At 38.4% G+C, this 21,004-nt stretch overlaps 2 protein-coding genes across 4 annotated transcripts; one reads left to right on the top strand and one right to left on the bottom strand.

Moving 5' to 3' along the window:
- Nucleotides 1-1,343: 1,343 nt before the first annotated feature.
- LOC114178354 (E3 ubiquitin-protein ligase MBR2) lies at nucleotides 1,344-10,343 on the top strand. 3 transcript variants are annotated; one of them, XM_028064197.1, is made up of 7 exons: nucleotides 1,442-1,630; nucleotides 2,554-2,647; nucleotides 3,585-5,321; nucleotides 5,713-5,763; nucleotides 9,659-9,757; nucleotides 9,823-9,954; nucleotides 10,062-10,343. In XM_028064197.1, the coding sequence occupies exons 3-7, from the start codon at nucleotides 3,609-3,611 to the stop codon at nucleotides 10,191-10,193; spliced, it is 2,127 nt and encodes a 708-aa protein (XP_027919998.1). In that variant the 5' UTR covers nucleotides 1,442-1,630; nucleotides 2,554-2,647; nucleotides 3,585-3,608; the 3' UTR covers nucleotides 10,194-10,343. The 3 variants fall into 3 exon arrangements, with proteins under 3 accessions (XP_027919999.1, XP_027919997.1, XP_027919998.1); XM_028064198.1 differs by lacking the exons at nucleotides 1,442-1,630; nucleotides 2,554-2,647 and adding an exon at nucleotides 1,344-1,429; XM_028064196.1 differs by lacking the exon at nucleotides 2,554-2,647 and having other exon boundaries at nucleotides 1,395-1,630.
- A 5,483-nt stretch (nucleotides 10,344-15,826) lies between these two features.
- On the bottom strand, nucleotides 15,827-17,127 carry LOC114175219. The gene is made up of 3 exons (XM_028059983.1): nucleotides 16,708-17,127; nucleotides 16,017-16,105; nucleotides 15,827-15,887 (listed from the first exon to the last, which is right to left on the bottom strand). Exons 1-3 carry the CDS (start codon nucleotides 17,125-17,127, stop codon nucleotides 15,827-15,829), a joined length of 570 nt encoding a protein of 189 aa, XP_027915784.1.
- Nucleotides 17,128-21,004: the final 3,877 nt, after the last annotated feature.

The following is a 21,004-nucleotide window of genomic DNA, read 5'->3' as shown; positions in this document are numbered from 1 at the left end:
AAACTCTTCTAATAATATAATTGTGAGAATCATAATTCCTAAACGTTCCTCCTCTATGATAGAGTAGTTTCTTAAATTGATTAGAAAATGGAAACTACATAAATTATATATTTTACATACTTGACATTTGTTTTATCATTAAATTGGATGTCGTTGATTTATGTGCTTATCAGATGTCGAAATTTGGTACATGTTATAATCTTCTAAAAATTTATTGTATTATGGATGTCCACATCCGGTATTCATATAAGTTGGATCTCGACATCTAAGTTGGATCTCGACATCTGACTTTTGGATTTACCAGATGTCAATAATTGGTATAATCTTTAAAAAAAAATCTTGTATTACAGATGTTCGCATCCAGAATTCATATAAACCGAATCATAATATTTTATTTTTGATATACCGGATGTCAACGACCGATATGTTTTTTATTATATTTTTCTTTAACGGAGGTTCATATCCGGTATTTAATGAAAAATTTTATTCAGTTAAAAAATGCACAAACAATATAATGGCCATCTTACCTCAACAAACATCACAACTGATATAGTTATACATGCAGTGCAAATAAAACTTGTGCAATCAAAATACATCTTACTGAAAATAACTTACCTGGAAAGATGACAATGATACAGATGAACAATGACAACGAGAGATAAGAGTGGAAACGGGAACCACAGCTTCGAACAGGAAGGAATCACAATGTTGATGTTAAAGCTCACCACTCAGTGGCATAGTATAACATTTCAGAAAAAAAAATGTTGTCAGAGGATGTCGGACAACAGATGACGGAGTGTTTCCTTCAAAACCTGAAAACTTTGGAGGTGCAAGGTTTCAGTTAAAATACATGGGAGGACAGTAACCTTTTTAATTACCTCATCTATTTTGGTTGATAGGAACATAAATGTAATCAATGCAGATATTTTGGGTAGAGGAAAAGTTGTTGGAGGTGCAGGAGAAGCCCCCAATGCCATGACTTTCGATCTCTTTCATTGTCCACCTCATTTTGACATTCAATCTCTCATCTTATGAGCCCTTCGTCTTTGTTTGCCATTGGAAAAAATCAATGGAAAATCGAAACCAAAATTATAAAGAGCTATTTTTTGTTGTACTTAAGGTGATGTTATGAGAAATTTTTTAAGGTTCCGTTCTACTTGTAAAAATCCATTTTAAATTAAAAAAACATTTCTATCATTTTTATACATAAAAAGGATAAATTTTTGTATTTATAAGAATTGAAAAATAAAAAATAATATGAAATAAGTGTAAGAAAATTTTGACTGTGAACATGGCATGCTAATTTCATTTAAAAGGGGACAGCAGTGTCCATGCAGTGCGTCGTCATATTAAATATAAAACAACAGGTTCCTACTTTCTCTCGCTTCCGAAAATCTTGAATGAGAGTTTATAGATTACTGTGCGCTAGGTACTCTGTCCCTTTAATCCCTTTCTCTCTCATCTTTTTCTTCTTTCTCTCTTCCCTTGTCGTCTTCTCATTGCTTCATTCTGCTCCTGAAGACCACCAATAATTTAATTAAACAAAAACAAACACTGTAATTGAAACAGTTGAATCATCATCATCATCATCAATTAATCCTACCCATTTGAATCTGGAGATCTCCTTCTGGTAATAAATTCTGCATTTCCAAATTCTTATTCATTCTTTCTATCTCAATCTCATTTTCCTCGGTAATGCTCTGACTATGCTTGTGAAAAATCTCTTTGTGTTCATTTGTGCTTTGAAAGTGATCTGATTTGCGGATTTTGTTTTCATTGCCAAGTTCTCACACCTCTTTCATGGCTCCGGGGGTATAGGATTGTGCTAAATCATTTTTTCCCCTCAGTTTTTCTTCTTTCTTTCTTTTTCTTCATTTTCTTTTAAATTTTCAAGCATACCCTTTTTAGATTTTGAATCAGTTTGAAGGCATGTTCGCTCTTTGTTATAATTTTGATTCAAATTTCATTTCTTCAAGTTTGGATTCGGTTTATTTTAATTCCCCAACTTGATTTTGCATCCTAGGATTGTAGGGTTAGGTATTGTGAAGTTTCACTCATTTGATGATATGGCTGGTTTTATCTTCCGTTCAGTTTAACCTGATTAATTTCAAGCTATACTAATGTCTTAGCTTTGGTGCCTTAACTTTGTATGTTTTAATATTTTCTGAGGTGTTGATAAAAGTCATTCCTTGATCTTCTTCTAACAACTTTAGCTTTTGCAATGGCTTGTTCTTGTCATTTAGAAGTTATGATTTTGGAGCAGTTGATTTTTTGGGAAATAGTGCAATACCGATAATTTTTCCAATTCATCCCTCTTAATAGGTACTTTAATTGAGCATATATCTGTTGTCAAAATTATAGTTTTCTCACTTAACTTGTCTCACCCAATTCTAATATAAATAGTATTTAATTGCACGATGACATGCTTATTCTTGGTACAAATATGGCTACAAAGACGATTTTGGGATCCACAGAATCAATGATCCATGCCATGACTTTTGAGCATCTTTTACTCCCATATAGCCTGTTCATCCTTATGTTTGTCTTTATCAGGAGCAGAAGCATTGCCATCAATGTGATCCCAAGATATTTTCCTTTGACAAATATATATAAATGGAATCTCCAAGTTATAGTTCTTGCCATTAAGGTGATTGAAACATCAAAATTATTTTGAATACTTGACTAAGAACCAAAACTGGATTAGGAAAAACTGTAGAAAAGAACCAAGATGGTAAGAATTGTGAAATTTGAAACAAGGTAGAGAAAGAAGTAAGAAAAACTGTAATGGTGTTAGGAGTGTAAGTGAGATTGATAACATGTAAAACTCATAAAATTACGTTATTTTTCTTGAGAATTCTCAAATTAATCGTATTCTATTGCAAGCTGACATGCTGATTCTCAACTCAAAATATTGGGTAACTCGAGTTCAAACATTTATCCTAAGTAAGAAGAGAATAACAATTAATTTAATGTCCAGAAATTTTTTTTATTTATTCTATTTAAGGAGAGAATAAAAACTACAAAATAACAGCTAATTCAAAGTCCATATATTTTCCATTAATTCCATTGACAAGAACATGCCTTAATTCTTCTATTCATCTTTACCCAGTTATTATTCAGTGGGGTCAATAAGAAAATATCCAGTTATCTGCGTAATTTCTAGTTACTGCTTTTCTTAGTGACAATGTACCTGTAAAAAAATTATTTTGTTTTTTGTTTCTCTTCCATCTAAATCTCCTGATAAGGTGTATGTGCACCAGCCCATTTAACAATACTCTTTGTCAAAAAAAAAAAAAAACACGCATGTTTGAGATATGGTTCTACCTAATTTATGTGTTACTAGAGTAGTTTTTTAGACTTTTCATTGAACTATTTTTCTATCTATTGTTTGATATCTTACCTCATTGATTTTATTGCATCGATTAAATAGTTAAATTTCGACTGTATATGTGAAAAAGCATGCTACACCCTTTAATTTCATGACAACAGTTGTCATCTGCAGGCTATATATATGACTCTGGCACACACCTTACTATAGCTTGAGATTTGAGAATCTAATATATGTTTTTTGTTGATTAATTTAGGTGGGATAACTTGATTCTGATCTGATGCAAGGTCAAAGGAGGACTGTTGGATCGTTCCCAGCAATTATTAGTATGATGCAAGGGCCCAGTTCTAGTGGCACTGATACAAATCATCAGTCTTCCTTAAATCATGTGCAAAATGCTGTAGATTCCCGATTTTCAGATTATGGGGGATCTTTTGGTGAGACTGCATGTTTATGTAGTACTAGTCATGATGTTCAAAGCTTCAGTAGTTGGAATTTAGGGGAATCTAGTTCTAGACTGAATCTGACCAACCAAGGCAATGCAGAAGGTCTAAAATCAGAACATGGTTTATCTTCTTCATATAATGCTACTAGCGAGGATGGTCTTATATCTGAGGAAAGACAATTTGAACCAAATAGAGTAAATTTTCCTGTTAGCTCAAATAATAATCTACATGGCAATGAACCTAGAGTTTATCCTTCCTTTTGTCAAGGCTCTAGTTCTAATCATATTACCCAAAATATTAGTCTAGATATGGGGCATGTTGCTAATGCTTCTGACCGTGGGAAGGGAAAAGAAGCTAGTAGTGTTGATGACTATAATACTAGTGGAATAGATAGAGAAAAGACATTATTTTGCAGTACATCATGTAATTACACAGGAGCTTCATCTGAAAACTCTGGATCCATGGCTTGGGGTGACGGTGATAGTTCAAGTTCTCTAGTTAATTGGGGTTCTTCCTGCAAGAGAAAAGCTCTTGAAGGTAGTTCTAGGCAACTGTGCTCAGGAGGAAGCTCAAGCACTTTTGCACAATCTGAAAATGATTATTGGCCTATTGGTCCTGCTGATCCTAGAGCTTCTAGCAACTTAAGTGATGTTACAACTTTGGAGGATATTCCTGTTACTAGTCCTCCATTACTGCAGAATGTAAGAAATGAAGTGAGACAAAAAGCTTCCAATGCATTTCCGTTGATAAGTATTGCAGAAAATCTAGAAAGGCCTGTAAGAAACCTCAATAGAAGAATGAGCCAACTACAGGATCAGGAATCTATACATGTCAATTTACCATCAATAGGGAGTTTTAGGCATCTTAATCATTCTTCTCTGAGTCAAATACCCGGCTCTCAGTCACTTAATGATTCATTGGAATTGAGGTTAACAGCCGGAGTAACAAATGCTAATTCTGGTACTTTAAACCAATCACCTGCCCAGCGTATCCATTCTTTTCCTTTGAGTAGAATCGCCAATCCTAGGGGGGGAAGATCTTTATCTTCTTATAACTCTGGAGATAGAGTTATTCGAGAAGATTTTAATTTGAGAGTGTTTCCCAGAGATAGTATTGAGCACCCTATGAATGCACCTGCATCTTCACAACATGAATCTACACGTTGGCATACACCTTCTGGTAATATGAACTTTTCTGAAGGTGTACCTCCTCCATCCTGGATTGGATCTAGTTCAAATGCCCACTTTTCACATAATTCTGGCTGGAATTTTAATCACGAAGTCCCAATTGAAAATGTGCAGAGTGTGTCAGAGTTTAATCTTTGGCCCCTTTTTCCTTCAGTTTGCTCTGCATCTGGTGTTCATAATGGTCATTCTACTCCATCTTCTTCTGGTCACCCCTCGTTTACCCAAGGTTCTGGCGACAATCAATCCTATCTAAGAACAACATTGTTAACAGAAAGAAGAGGTGGTGATGTTCTCCCTAGTCCCCATTCACTGCAAGCATTAACCTTTGACAATGAGGGGAGACGACGACTACTATCCGAGGTATATTTTTTGTTTCTCTTCCTTTTTACAAATTATTTGTGCTGTTATTTGAAGGCTACAGCATGAATTTATCATGGTTTTACATGACAAGATATGTTCATATAGCCAAGGCTTACAATTTAAACAAGATATACAGATGAGTGAATAAATGATGCAATTTTTTCAGATTGATATTATTCTCTGATAATTCTTAGTGTCTTGATGTTTGTGCAATTTCTTGTGGTATCTCATTTTTTCATAACCTTTTTCAATTCACTTTTTACAAAATAGCTTATTTGTAGCAGCCCACTAACAAGCATCTTTATGAAGTGAAATTTCATCAACAAATTAGCTAAATTTGGTGACACCATTGTCGTATCTGTGCTAATTATCTATTTGTTCTTTGTGCCAGATTCGCCAGGTCTTGATGGCAATGCGGAGGGGTGAGAACTTACGAGCTGAGGTTTGAATCTCACTGTACAGATATATCTCGTGACAATTTATGACATTTGTTGATGTATTGTGAAATTAATATTGAGTATTTATGATAATTGTATCACACTTGGTGAACTTTAAGTGTGCCTATTTCTGTTTCATCTTAGAGAGAAATCTATTCAAGTATAAAATATTGGTTATAGGGTTGGGCTAATAAAAGTATTTGAGCAATTATCACCATTAGGGTTGATGCCATTTCTCTGCAATGTTTATTATATCTTGTGTTTCACATTGTTTTTAATAAGAATTAAAATAATGTAGAAGAAATGTTGGAGCCCAACAAGTTTATGGGCCGAAAGAGCCATTGGTCCATGAGACACCTAAGGCATGAAGGTGGTATTGCCTAAAAGGAAGAAGGGAAATCCTAAAGTTGAGGTGACATGAGTAGTGGAGAGGTTATTATAAGATTGAGGTGGCATGAGTCATGAAATAATACTTTTATTTAGACTCATGAGGAAGAGGGGGACATGCATTATGTTATTTTCTGATATTCTTTTAGAAGAGCTATGCTTTGGGCAATAGGAGGTTTCCTCCATTTGTAGCTTCCTTTCTATTGCAAATAATACATAATTCTCCAATTCCTTAATAATAGTGTGTAACATTTATGGTTTGACTTGGCGGATTTCCACCATCAAGGGTGAATGCCCACAACGAGAAAGACAGGATAGAAGAAACAAATTGTTGAATTAATGTTATCGGTCAAAGACAATGAAATATCGAAGGACATGAAGCATGCGTCAGACAAGTAGAAGGAAAACTAACGAGGATGAGAATAACTATGGAATTTTTATGAAGCCAAATAATCACCAACCAATCAACACTAGAATCTCTATGGCATGAGAATACATAGGTGTAAACCAAGCTTGTTGAAAGTCAAGTGAAGCTTATTGATATGATGTCCAAGAGCTTGGGAAAAGGCACAATGGAGGAAGAAGGAAGTTCCATGAAAAAGGAGAATGAACTACTGAATCATGAGCAACTGTTTATAATCGTAGGGTTTGGTTTGAAATCTCTCTACTAGCTTTTCATGGGTTAGTGGAAAAACCCGAAAGGTAGACCAAAGGAGTTTTGCTTTCCACATAATTGCAGTCTTGAGGTTCGAAGGAATTGATGGGGAAGGAGTTAATGGAAAATTATGGAAAACAAAACTCCTTTGTTCAAAGAAATTGATAGGGAAGGAAGTTAATGGAGAACAAAGAAAGGTTGATGTTGAGCGGTTGAAGACATATGAAGGAATTTTTAATGAACTAAAGGGACCATGCTTACAAGTCAAGGAGCATATGTTATCAATCTAGTTCAAGGTCAAGGGCCTATAATGTATGACCCTATTGCTATCCACACCATCATAAAATGAAATAGAGAGGCAAGTAAGGGAACTCTTGGAAAATGGATATGTTAGAGTAAGTCAGAGTTCTAGGTTGACCGTTTTGATGAACAATATTGCAAGTGACATCAATTGTACTATGGTGGAGGCTAATTGGCTAAGTCACAATCGTATCATGGCCCCTAGACTTCAATGCTCTTAAGTGAAAAGAGTTGCATCTTGACTATTAACTAAAGCTTTTGACCTAGTAGGAAGCGCTCAACCCAAAATTGGTATGAGAGCCAAGATTATATGTTTGATTCCCCAAGGAACAATTGTTGATGGGATATTATTGCAAGTGGGATCAATTGTCTCGTGACGGAGGCCAGATGGGTCAAGTTTCAGTTGAATTGTGGCACTTGGGTTGCTATGCTCTTAAGTAGAAAGAGTTGTACCCTGACAGTCAATTATAGTTTTTTTCTTAATGATAAGCACTCAATCCAACGAAGAAGAACAATAATTGGAGGATGTGCATGGACTATAGAGTAATAATTTAATAAACAAAAACCCAATTTTGGGCAAGTTTCTTGTTCTAGTGGTTGACGAATTGCTAGAAGAGCTTTATAGGGCCATGTATTTATCATCAAGTGCGCATGATTGAAGAGGATATTCCCAAGGCAGAGTTTCGTACCCATGATGGCCATTACAAGTACTTGGTAATGCCTTTTGGGTTGACCACTTTGTCTTTCACATTTCAATCTCTCATAAACGAGGTGTTTTGGGATTTATACCAGAAATATGTTCTTGTATTTTTTGATGATATTCTTGTTTGCAGTTCAGATTGTGTCTCATAAATGATGCACTTAGAGGCTGTTTTAAAAATTTTGTAGGATCAAATAACTATGTAAGAATTAGAATAAATGCAAGTTTGGTCAAAATGACGTGAACTATTTTGGACACATAATTTCTAACAGTGGATCTGAACAAAAATTGATAGTGTTGCAATGGTTAGTACCCAAGACAGTAAAACAGGTCAAGGGCTTCTTCCGGTTGACGGCTATTACTGCAAGTTTATTCATGGATGTGGGAAGATTGCAAAGCTACTCATTGAATTGACCAAGAAAGATGGAATCATGTGGAAACTGGAAGCTCAAAAGGCTTTTGAAGAATTGAAACTAAGACTCACAATAACCCCGCTACTAGCACTGCCTAATTTTGAGCAAGAATCCGAGCTATAGAGTATGATGCTTTAGAGGTGGGTATTGGTGTTGTATTGAGGCAAGCGAGAAAGCCTATTGCTTATTTTAACAAGACAGTTGGTGAGAGGAACTTAAGCAAATTAGGGCACTAGAAAAAGTTGATGGCAATAACTTTGGCTATTCAACATTGGTGTCACAAGATTTTAAAAGCTCTTGCTTCAGTGAATCTCGACGGACAACCAACAAAATTGGTAGGCCAAATTGTTGGGATATAGTTTTGAAATTATATATAAACCTAGAAAGGAAAACAAAGAAGCTTGACACTTTATCTAAGCGGATTGAAGTGGGGTTAGAGTTGCAGACAATGGTCTATTTTAAATATGGCTAGATTGTCAAGCGTTAGTAGATGAAGTTCATGCAAGTGAGAAGCATTGCAGCAAGGATCAAACAAGTATCTTAAGTTCTTGTATAGACAAGAGTTTTTTCTATAAGGATAGGCTGGTGGTGTACGAGGAATCCTTTTGGATTCTCCTATTGCTCAAAAAATTTCATTTGACTTCTCAAGAAGGACATTTTGGTTTTTACTAGACGTATAGACGAATAACTTCGAATTAGTATTGGAGGAGAATGAAGATAGCAATAAAAAAGTGTTTAGAGTTGTGATACTTGCCAATGCCAAAAATAAATCGGTGCTGCACCTTTTTGAACTTCTTCCTATTCTGGAATGGGTGTGGGAAGATATCTCGTTAGACTTTATCATAGGGATACTACGGTCAAAAGGGTATGAGACTATTCTGGTGATAGTGGACATATTGTCTAAATATAGCCATTTGTATCACTGAAACACCCTTAAACAGTGTAGGTTATTGCAAAAATATTCATGAAAGAAGTAGTTTGATTTCATGGGGTACCTAGTTTAGTGGTGAGTGATCGTGATCCTCTTTTCATGAGTCTCTTTCGGAAGTAGTAGTGGAGAGATTGTTAATCATGAAAGATTATTTTTGTTTAGACTCATGAGGAAGAGGGGATAGGCATTCTGTAATTTTCTGATATTCTGTTAAGAGGATCTATAGTCTGGGCAATGGGAGTTTCCTCCTCTTGTAGTTTGATTTCTATTGCAAATAATGCACAATTCTCCGGTTCCTTAATATTTTTTGCTTCCACATTTACTCCTATAATTGGTCTTTAACAAGATATGAACTGAACTTTGTATTTCAATATATAGCTCAAAAGAATTATTTGGATTCGAAGTAAGCTCAAACGGTTAGCTTGTGTAGACCATCTTGTAATTGACTGTGTAAACTCTAAACTATTGAGAAGTACTCTTTTAACATTTTCCTTTGCCACTTGTGAAATATCAGGATTATGCGTTATTTGACCCTTTCCTATATCATGGCTTGGCTGAAATACATGACAGACATAGAGAAATGCGCCTTGATGTTGACAACATGTCTTATGAGGTAAAAAGGGATATATGGTCTGAGTTGTTTTCTGTTGTTTCTTCTAACTTACGTTGGGGTTGTAGGAATTGTTGGCATTGGAGGAGCGTATAGGAGATGTTAGCACCGGATTGAGTGAGGATGTCATTGTTAAGTTGATGAAGCAACGACTCATGACACAGAGTTCTACAGTTTTGGAACCTTGTTCCATTTGTCAGGTATGAATGATGTTTGTCTGAGTATGAGAGAACATGAAAACCATTACAATGGTGTGTTTAACTTATGAGTTAGATACTGACTGCATTTTTTCTTGTTCTGATGGCAGGAGGAATTTGGTGATGGAGAGAATGTTGGATCAGTGGATTGTGGGCATGAGTTTCACAGTGCCTGCATCAAGCAGTGGCTAATGCAGAAGAACATCTGCCCCATTTGCAAAGTAACAGCCTTAGCTACATGACAGGGAGAAACCTTTATCCTGTGTCAGTATTTATAACTTGTTTTACTTTATGAAGTTATTCTGTCATGATTCGAGCGCATGTCTTCGTAATGCTACTTCGAGTCCTTGCTTAATGGACACTCTTCGATCTTAATTTATTTACAGGTTAAATATATTTTGGATTCCTAAATTTTGATATAAAATTAAAGTTCATTGTTTCAAATTTTGATATATATTTTTGTTCTTAAACTTAAAAAGTAAATTAATATAATTTTTTTAATTCAAAGATGTTAATTTTATTTACATGTTAAATAGTGTTTTAAATTGTCATTTAAACTATTTAATTCATTTGATACGCTTTAGTTTAAATATTAAACTAGAACATAATTTGACATGTAAAAAAGTTCAACATTATGGATAAAATTAATTATATTTATTGATTTTTAAAGTTTTGAAATTAAAATGTATCAAGTTTAAGACAAAAAAAAATTCATGTTTAAATTTAAAGACTAAAAATATTTTTAATCCTTATTTATATTATTCATTAATATTAATCTTCTTTTATTAGTTCAATGTATTCAATTAATACAAATATAGATGAATTTTTTTATATAAATGTGGGATGGGAAAAAAAATTATACACAACAACAGATATTATCTTTTATACTCGCGAATTATGTTTTTTTAATTAACTTCTTAAAAATTATCTTTTATTAGCAATTTTTAATACGAACTTGTATATAAATATATTAAAAATAATACTTTGTTATTATTTATCAAAATATTTTTTGTAAAGTATATTTTAAAACAAGTGAAAACTAAAGTATCATGTCGTAAAAGTAAAAGATTGTCTTTCAAATACGAAAAACTTTTAATATTTGAGGGAAACCTCTTTTGGGTTACTCTTGAAAAAACAAGGAGATTGTCAATTGTTTTGAGTTTTTAAAATAATATGTGGTCTTAAAACGAAATAATAAAGATATATAAAACAAATATTAGTACATTTGTAATTATAGTTTTACTAAAAGTTATATTTACAATTTTATTTGTAATTCAATTTAAAATTATAATTTTATGATTTAAGTTTCTTACAATTTAAATATAGAAAACTTTAAAATATATTATGATATTTTTTTTATTATATAAGAATATATTATTTATAATGTGTGAACATATTAAAATTTTGTTACAAAAACTATGCTTACATAGTTATTAAATTATTAAATTTAATAAAGATATATCTATTAAATATAATATTATATAAAATACCAGTATATGCATTTATGTATATAACTATCATGTTATAGAAATTAGCATAGAAGTACAGCTGTACAAGTGAAATCACAACCTTTTCCATACTAAGTATAGTACATGAAAAATAATTAAGAAAAGAAATTCAGTTAAAGTAGTGACTAAAGGAGTTCTATGAAAAACTTAATGATCAATCAATTCAATAATAATATTAAGATTATAAAGCAATAATAGATTAATATAATTTGAAATTAACATGAGCGTAATTTTCCCGACAGTTCTCAATAGTCTATCTTCTTGTTTCTAAGCCAACCTAAGCTCTACTCATTTTTTGTTTGCAGATTTGGAAGCTTCTGCTTCTGCAACGTTGGAAAAGTTGGTTCTGCCACTCTTCAAGAACAATTTGTACATCAGTGATTCAGTGAAACCGTAGTTTTCGTATTCCAAACTGTGTTTTTTACTACCATTTAACATTATCTTTATTTATTTTCTTTTTCTTTTAAAAATATAAAAATTAATTTTTATTAAAACTATTTTATCCTTATACAATTATACAAATTTTTAAATTTTCGTCTGATCGTGTTAAACAACTTTTTTTCCTTTCATATTATAACGTTCGTATTTAGTCTTTCAGTCGGTGCTACCGTTTATGAAAATGATCACGCCACCGCGTTTCCTCGAAAATGATTACGTTTCTTTCTATAATTTGATTAAAAAAAATGTTCTATTTAATTGTTTAAATTTCAATTCAAAATTATTTTTCATCTAAAATAATTCTAAACAATTAAAAAGCAATGGAAGGTAAACACACACAGCCATCGTAATTACACATTAGAGCAAGTAATCATATTTATAAGTGTTGGAAATAGTTCAAGTGTGAATTAAAGTTCCACATTGCATAAAATAGACAAAGTTAAACATTATATAAGAATAACGACTCATAACAACATTGCCTTAAGGTTTTGGGGTTAAATTGGTGTCTAAGGTCTTATATGTGTAAGACTAATGTCATGTAACCATATAGAACCACAATCTCTCAATATCCATAACCATGCCAATAACTATGACTATAAATGCATATATGAAAAAATTATATATATAACCCATCAGTGGTATCAGAGCAACCAATCATGTTATGTTACAAGTGTTTCAATGAAATTCAGGTTATACACCCACTAACAGGAGTCATGGAATTATGTCTCGACCACTGAAGATTAATATGTTTCATGCCACTTAACAATAACCAACTCATTTAGTTCACATGCCAACTTTCATACCAGACCCATCACCTAAATTTCATGATTCATGCCAAGCATGCTCAGGCTGAAGGGTCTCGCTTAGGCGAGATGTGCTCGCTCAGGCGAGCCCCCCTTCACCTAGGCAAGGCCTCGAGGAAGCATCCAGAGAACATCACGGGATCTCGCTTAGGCGAGACCCCTCTCGCATGGGTGAGGTGTTCGCTCGCTCAAAAATTTTAGCGGGTCGCCTGGGCGACCTTTCGCGCATTGGGGTTTGGGCGAGCCTTCGTCAGACTCGCCTGGGCGAGATTAATAGCTCTCGCCTCTGATTCACCTGCAACAAAGATGTTTCTCGATCCAACCAAACATACCAAGCACTACACACACCAAACCAGTGATTTATCCATGCAAACCATTCACAAGCTCAAGAACAGGCATAAAAACACAACTTAGACTCGGACTCCAACTTCCCGTACCTAGAAAAGGGTTAACAGAACTTCGACACGGGACCTCGGAGCACAGCAGCTCGAGTGATGGACTTGCAGAACTGGCGGAATAGCGGAACAGTGGAAGAAAACAGGATTAGTTCGAACTCTAAACGGTGAAATACGAAGAACAGCTTTAGGAAGTAAATACAGTAGGGTCAGAATCACTTACGTGGTTGAGCTTTTAGGCGGACTGGTTCGAAGCGGGAAACAAACCCTAGTAGAGCTCTAGCGGTACAGTGGAGAGGAAGGCGGCTGCGAATCTGAGAATGAAGAAAGTGTGAGCGTTAGGGCACCCTGGACTTAGCTTTAACCTTTGGGCCAGCTCTTAGGCCTATCAGATTTGGGGCAGCCCCTTTATATAAGGTAGAAAAAAAAAGAACAGGGCCTTACATTCTCCCCAACAACAAAATTTTCGACCTCGAAAATAAAAACTCACCAAGTAAACAGATGTGGATGTGATTTTCTCATGTCCTCCTCTAACTCCCAAGTCGAGTCACCCGTCCTCCGATCCCAGATGACTTTAACAAGACTAAAGGTCTTTCCACGGCGTTCCTCAACCTTGCTATCCTTAAGAGCGATGGGTGGTACTTCCACGGTGAGGTCTTCCCTAATCTGTATATCTTCGGCTTCTAACACATGAGCTGGGTCAAACATGTACTTCCTCAACTGTGAGACGTGGAACATTGGGTGAAGGTTTGCCAACTGCGGGGATAAAGCTATCTCATAAGCCACCGGCCCAATCCTCCTCGTGATCTGATAGGGGCCAAGGAACTTGGGCGAAAGCTTCCTTGAGCGGATAGCCCTTCCCATGCCCGTGGTTCAGGTCACCCTCAAGAATACATGATCTCCCACTGCAAACTCCAAAGGCCTCCTCCTGCGGTCCGCATAGGCCTTCTGCCTACTTTGAGAAGCCTACATCCTATCTCTCACCATCCTCACCTTCTCGGTGGTCTGCTCTAACAATTCTGGTCCAATCAACACTACCTCTCCATCCCGATACCAACAGAGAGGAGTCCTACACCTCCTACCATAAAGAGCCTCGTATGGCGCCATGCCAATGCTCGCATGAAAACTGTTGTTGTAGGTGAACTCTATCAAAGGCAATACCTCATCCCAAGCACCCAGATGATCCAATATGCAAGTCCTCAACAAATCCTCTAATGACTGAATCGTTCTCTCAGACTGGCCATCGGTCTGAGGGTAATAAGCTGAGCTCATAGTCAACTTGGTCCCCAACGCCTCCGGTAAGGTTTTCCAGAATCGGGATGTAAACCGTGGGTCTCTGTCGGAAACTATGCTCGAAGGTACTCCATGTAACCTCACAATCTCCTTAACGTACAGCTGGGCCAACTTGGCCATGGACATCCTCAAGTTCATCGCCAAGAAGTGAGCACTTTTTGGTCAACCAATCCACTATCACTCAGATGGTGTCATGTCCTCTAAAAGTCCGCGGCAGATGGGTCACAAAGTCCATGGAGATGTTGTCCCATTTCCATACTGGTATCTCCAAAGGCTGTAGAATCCCACCGGGCCTCTGATGCTCCACCTTCGCCTTCTGGCACGTCAAACACGCCGACACGAACTGAGCCACATCTTTCTTCATCCCTTGCCACCAGAAGGTTTCCTTGAGATCTTGATACATCTTAGTCATGCCAGGGTGCAGACTAAGACGACTCTTATGTCCTTCCTCAAGAATTAACCGTTTTACCTCCGCATCATCGGGTATACATATTTTGCCCTGAAACCTCAGTATGCCATCATCACTCAAAGCAAAGTCTTTGGCTTCCTCTGATCCAAGCTGTTCTCTGACTCTGTTCAGACTGACGTCCAACAACTGCCTCTCTCTGATCGAGTCCAAGAAGTCACTAGATATAGTAAGGGTACTACACCTAATGGACTCGGACCCCAACTCCACCTGTATCCTCATGTCTCTGAACTTCTCTAGTAGTTCTACCTCTTTTATCATGAGATGCGCTGTATGTACTGTCTTCCTACTTAGAGCATCTGCCACCACATTTGCCTTCCCTGGATGATATAGGAGCTCGAAGTCATAATCTTTCAGGAACTCCATCCACCTCCTCTGCCTCATGTTCAGCTCCTTCTGATCAAACAAGTACTTGAGGCTCTTATGATTGTTGAACACACGGAACTGAGCACCATAGAGATAGTGCCTCCAGATCTTCAAGGCAAATACTATTGCTGCCAGCTCTAGATCATGAGTGGGGTAGTTACACTCATGCATCTTAAGCTGTCGTGAAGCATACGCCACTGCCTTCTTTTCTTGCATTAAGACACAACCAAGCCCAAGATGAGATGCGTCGCAGTAGACTTCAAACGGTTTCCCCACGTCCAGAATCACCAATATAGGAGCACTCGTCAACCTTCTCTTTAGCTCCTGAAAGCTCTCCTCACACTTGTCCGTCCAAGTGAAGGGTTGGTCCTTCCGGGTAAGCAAAGTCAGAGGCGCTACTATCTTAGAGAATCCCTCTATGAACCTCCTATAGTAGCCCGCTAACCCCACAAAGCTCCTGATTTCCGTTGCCGACTTAGGACTTTCCCATTTTACCACTGCCTCGACCTTCGCTGGGTCCACTGCAATCCCCTGGGCGGATATCACTTGCCCCAAAAACTGAACCTCACTCATCCAGAACTCACACTTGGACAACTTGGCGTACAACTACTTCTCTCTGAAAACATCAAGCACCAACCTCAGTTGTTCTGCGTGCTCCTCCTGAGTTCTGGAATAGATAAGGATGTCGTTTATGAAGACTACGACAAACTTATCTAGGAAAGGCCGGAAGATCCTGTTCATGTAGTCCATGAACACCGTTGGAGCGTTGGTCACACCAAATGGCATAACCACATACTCATAGTGGCCATATCTGGATCTGAAGACCGTCTTCTGCACATCATCAGCCTTCACTAAAATCTGGTGGTAACCCGATCTCAGATCTATCTTCGAGAATACCAATGACCCATGTAGCTGATCCATTAAGTCGTCAATTCTCGGAAGCGGATATTTATTCTTGATCGTCATCTTGTTCAGTTGCCTGTAGTCCACACACAAGCGCGAACTCACATCCTTCTTCTTCACTAACAACACTGGTGCTCCCCAAGGCGAAGTGCTGGGTCGGATAAACTGTTTCTCCATCAACTCTTCTATCTGTTTCTTGAGTTCCACTAATTCCACTAGAGCCATACGATATGGAGCCATCGACACCGGGTCGTTCCTAGAACCAGATCAATAGAGAACTCCACCTCTCTACTGGGAGGCAACACTGGTACCTCATCCGAAAACACCTCCTCAAACTCATGTACCACATGTATAACTGATGTTCTTTCTCTCTTTCCCACCTCCATACGGGCGAAGATTATGAAGCATTGCGCGCCACTCTGAATCTCTCTCGCCACCCCCTAAGGAGACACCAACTCAAACTCCTCTAAGTCAGGAAACAACAACCTCTTCTCCCGACAGTCTATCAGAATGTGATTGGCAGAGAGCCAATCCATCCCTAAGATTACCTCCAACTCCTATAGAGGCAGGCAGATTAGATTTACTTTGTACTTGCGTTCCTCTACCTCTACTAGAAGCCTAGCACACAAGAACGACGTCCTGACCAGACCTAACGCCGGGGTAGATACTGGAAGTTTACACTGTAGCTCGCGCACCGACAGACCCAAACGCTCCACACAAGCAATTGACACAAATGAGTGTGTCGCTCCAAAATCAAACAGTACACACAAAGATTCACCCGCTATCATGCATCGTCCCATAACAAGATTACCTGAGCCTGCAGCCTCTGCTCCGGTCATGGCATATACCCTGCCTGTCGCTTGAGGCCTGTTGCCTCTATCTCTCCGCTGGTGTTGGTGAGAAGCCTGAACTGGAGGGCATGCTGCTGCCCTAGCAAGAGTGGGACAATCCTTCCCAAAATGGCCTTCCTTGCCACAGTTGTTGCATCTACGGTAACCCTCCATACGTGGACAAGCACTCCTCAGGTGAGGGCCTCCACAAATGTAGCACTGAACTCGGCCCTGTTGAGGAGAAAAGCTCCTAGACCCTTGAGGCTGATGGTGAGGTCTATCATATGGTCTCCTCCGCTCCTAGTGTCTAGGCTTGGACCCAGATGGTCCACCAATCCTCTGAGGCGGTTGTGACTGCTGTGGGCGCTGACCTTCCACCTCACGCTTCATCTTCTCCATCACCCTGACTTTCTCCACCAGAGCGGCAAAATCCTTGATGGACAAGGGAGCCACCACCAAGCGGATGTCACCGCGAAGCCCATTCTGGAACTTCCTGCATCGCCAATCCTCATCGAGTGGCAGGGTGTAGAAACGGCTGAGGTACTTGAACCTCTCAACATATTGCGTTACCGTCTTCCTTACCTGGGTCAACTGGAGGAATTCTATCTCCTTGGCGTACCGGATACTGTCTGGAAAATACTCAGAGAGGAATCTCTCCTTAAAAGCCTCCCACATCACTAGCTCGTCTCTCTCCTCGAGGATAGATTTGGTGCTGATCCACTAATGCTCTGCCTCCCCCGTGAGCATGTACATAGAGAATGCCAACCTGTTCTCCGCAGGGCACATCTTCACATCATAAATGCGTTCCAGGTCCTTCAACCATTGGTCTGCGGCGTCAGGACTAGTCTTGCCATCAAACTTCGCTGGGTGGTGCTTCAGAAAATCCTCTAAGCTCCACTCACTGACTGTAGGTCGTGGTTCAGGACCAAACATAGGGGCAGTCGCCCTATTCTCCTCCAGCTGGCGGAATGCCTCCATGTGCTGTCGATGGGCGTCCTCAGCAGTTGCCCTAGTAGCCACCATCTGCTATATCACAAGTTATTGCTGTTCAAGCGACGCTGCCTGTCGCTACATGGATGCTTCGTGCTGTTGCATCATCGCGGTGCTCTGCTGCATCATAGCAGCTACCATTGCCTCGATTGCCCTGGCGTACGAGGAGGTGCCATGGATCACTGGCACACAGAAAATCACTTGGTTAAGTTTTGATAAGGCAAGAATTTAACTAAGAACACTCAAAAGACACAGAGAAAGCTAAGCGGACATCCAAGTCCACAGACCTAAGGAATAACCGTTCTGATACCATAAATGTAACGTCCCATTTAATTTAATACACAAAATTAAAGGAAACGTCACACAGAGATAATAATGTAGCATAGTCCTGGGGTTCTTAACACAACCCCAACAAACCGGGCACACCACGATGCCAAAGGAAAACTAAATAAAGGTCTAACAATAGAGCGTAGATCAAGAAGGCATGAAACAATACATGGGCCATAGCCCTAAGGAAACCATGAAAAGAATAAAATCCAGCCCAGATGGCTCAACAGCGGAATCACCATTCCCTTGCTGACCACGAGAACCTCGCCCATCTGCTCCCATCAATCAAATTAGTGATCATCGCAAGAAAGAAGAGCCACATACAAGACAACATTACAACAAACAGGGTAAGCTAGAGCCAAACAACATTTTCATCATTCAGTCAAATATATTTTCATCATCCAATATTCATACAACAACCAAGCATGTTATGACCTTTGAATCAATACACTACGACTTGACTCGACTCATCCAGATACGTATAACCTGGTCGGATTCAGCGGATGCTTGCACTTTTGGTGGATACCTCTGCTCACCCCCGAGCTGCTCACCCCCAAGCTATGTGTTACAAGTGTTTCAATGAATCAAATTTCCCTCACCACAAGGTTAGTCCTTAATGAATTTCAGACCTCCTGCTACTCTCACCACAGGGGTCAGTCCGCTCTAAGTGAGACTAACTGACTCCTTAGAGTGTTAGGATGCAATCCTTACCTTGAATTCTTACCTAGTTATACAGATGGGGCACCACCATGGACACCCACTAACAGGGGTCATGGAATTACGTCCCGACCACTGAAGCGCGACCCTGAAAGTCTCACCTAGAGACCCCAAGGAATTATGCACTGACACAGATCAACCATATTCACATAGCCAAATAATAATCACCACGTATAGATATACATTAATCGTACCAACCTTTAAAGTCAAAGCCTTTCATGATCCAGGCCCAACCCATTTCAAATCATCATATACCATTCATGCTCATAGGATCTTAACTCATCTCATTTTCATGCCACTTAACAATAACCAACTCATTTAGTTCACATGCCAACTTTCATACCAGACCCATCACCTAAAATTCATGATTCATGCCAAGCATGCATAATACTCCATTATATACATGTTTCTTATCATACATTCATACTCAAACCAATATCAGTCATCCAAGAATAAACAAGCACCCAAACAGCGTACTGCCTCGCCCAACCCATCGCTCAGGTTGAAGGGTCTCGCTTAGGCGAGACGTGCTCGCTCAGGCGAGCCCCCCTTCGCCTAGGCGAGTGCTCGAGGAAGCATCCAGAGAACATCACGGGATCTCGCTTAGGCGAGACCCCTCTCACCTGGTCGAGGTGTTCGCTCGCTCAAAAATTTTAGCGAGTCGCCTAGGCGACCTTTCGCACATTGGGGTTTGGGCGAGCCTTCGTCAAACTCTCTTAGGCGAGCCTGACTCGCTTGGGCGAGATTAACAGCTCTCGCCCCTGATTCACCTGCAACAAAGATGTTTCCCGATCCAACCAAATATACCAAGCACTACACACACCAAACCAATGATTTATCCATGCAAACCATTCAAAAGCTCAAGAACAGGCATAAAAACACAACTTAGACTCGAACTCTAACTTCCCGTACCTAGAAAAGGGTTAACAAAACTTCGACACGGGACCTCGGAGCATAGCAGCTCGAGTGATGGACTTGTTGAACTGGCAGAATAGCGGAACAGTGGAAGAAAATGGGATTAATTCGAACTCTAAACGGTGAAATACGAAGAACAACTTTAGGAAATAAATATAGTAGGGTCAGAATCACTTACGTGGAGTAGAAATCACTACTTGAGCTTTTAGGCGGACTGGTTCGAGGCGGGAAACAAACCCTAGCAGAGCTCTAGCGGTACAGTGGAGAGGAAGGCGGCTGCGAATCTGAGAATGAAGAAAGTGTGAGCGTTAGGGCACCCTGGGCTCAACTTTAACATTTGGGCCAGCTCTTAGGCCCATCAGATTTGGGTCAGCCCCTTTATGTAAGGCAAAAAAAAAAGAAGAAAAAATAACAGGGCCTTACAGGAGTGACTGACCGCATAACCATAACCATAACAAAAAGGGGTCACCGAAATATATCCATATGAAAAAGAAAAAAAAACAAGGGACTCACCCTTGGGATTTAGGGCTTTTGATAATATAAGAGATATAAGAGATATATGTGATATGTTATACGGAGGGACATATTGTATTTTATTGATATACCCTATATATAGATTTAAAATGTAACAGAATATCAAGTATAAAATAATTACAATATCTCACCCTTAATATAAAATAATAACTAATTTCCTAAAACTGAAATATATCTCTAAACCTGAAATATTTTCTAAAACCTAATTTAAATAAAAAAAATGATATTAAGTAATATTTCCAAGAAGTTCATCTCTTAATCTGATCAATAATGAATGACTAATTATTTTTTCTTCAATATTTAAAGATGGTTAATTATGTTCAACAAAGTTAGTGAAACTCTTACCTTATCAACATAGAACCATGGGCACGTTGCGTGTTGCAGTTTTCTGAGTTTGGTTTGAAATGTGTGGACTCAAGTGTGAGGAAAGCACTAGAGTTGCATGTATACGAATGAAAAGCTAACTTTTCGAACTTCATAGAAACTTAAAGCGAATAATACACTGTCCTTTAGTTATACCATTAATTACTGTCATTGGATTATATATCTCTCTTTATTACTTGTATCA

This window comes from Vigna unguiculata, chromosome 3, assembly GCF_004118075.2.
Source record: "Vigna unguiculata cultivar IT97K-499-35 chromosome 3, ASM411807v1, whole genome shotgun sequence".
In the NCBI taxonomy this organism is placed as follows: Eukaryota; Viridiplantae; Streptophyta; class Magnoliopsida; order Fabales; family Fabaceae; genus Vigna; species Vigna unguiculata.
This window is presented reverse-complemented; position numbering and strand designations above follow the sequence as displayed.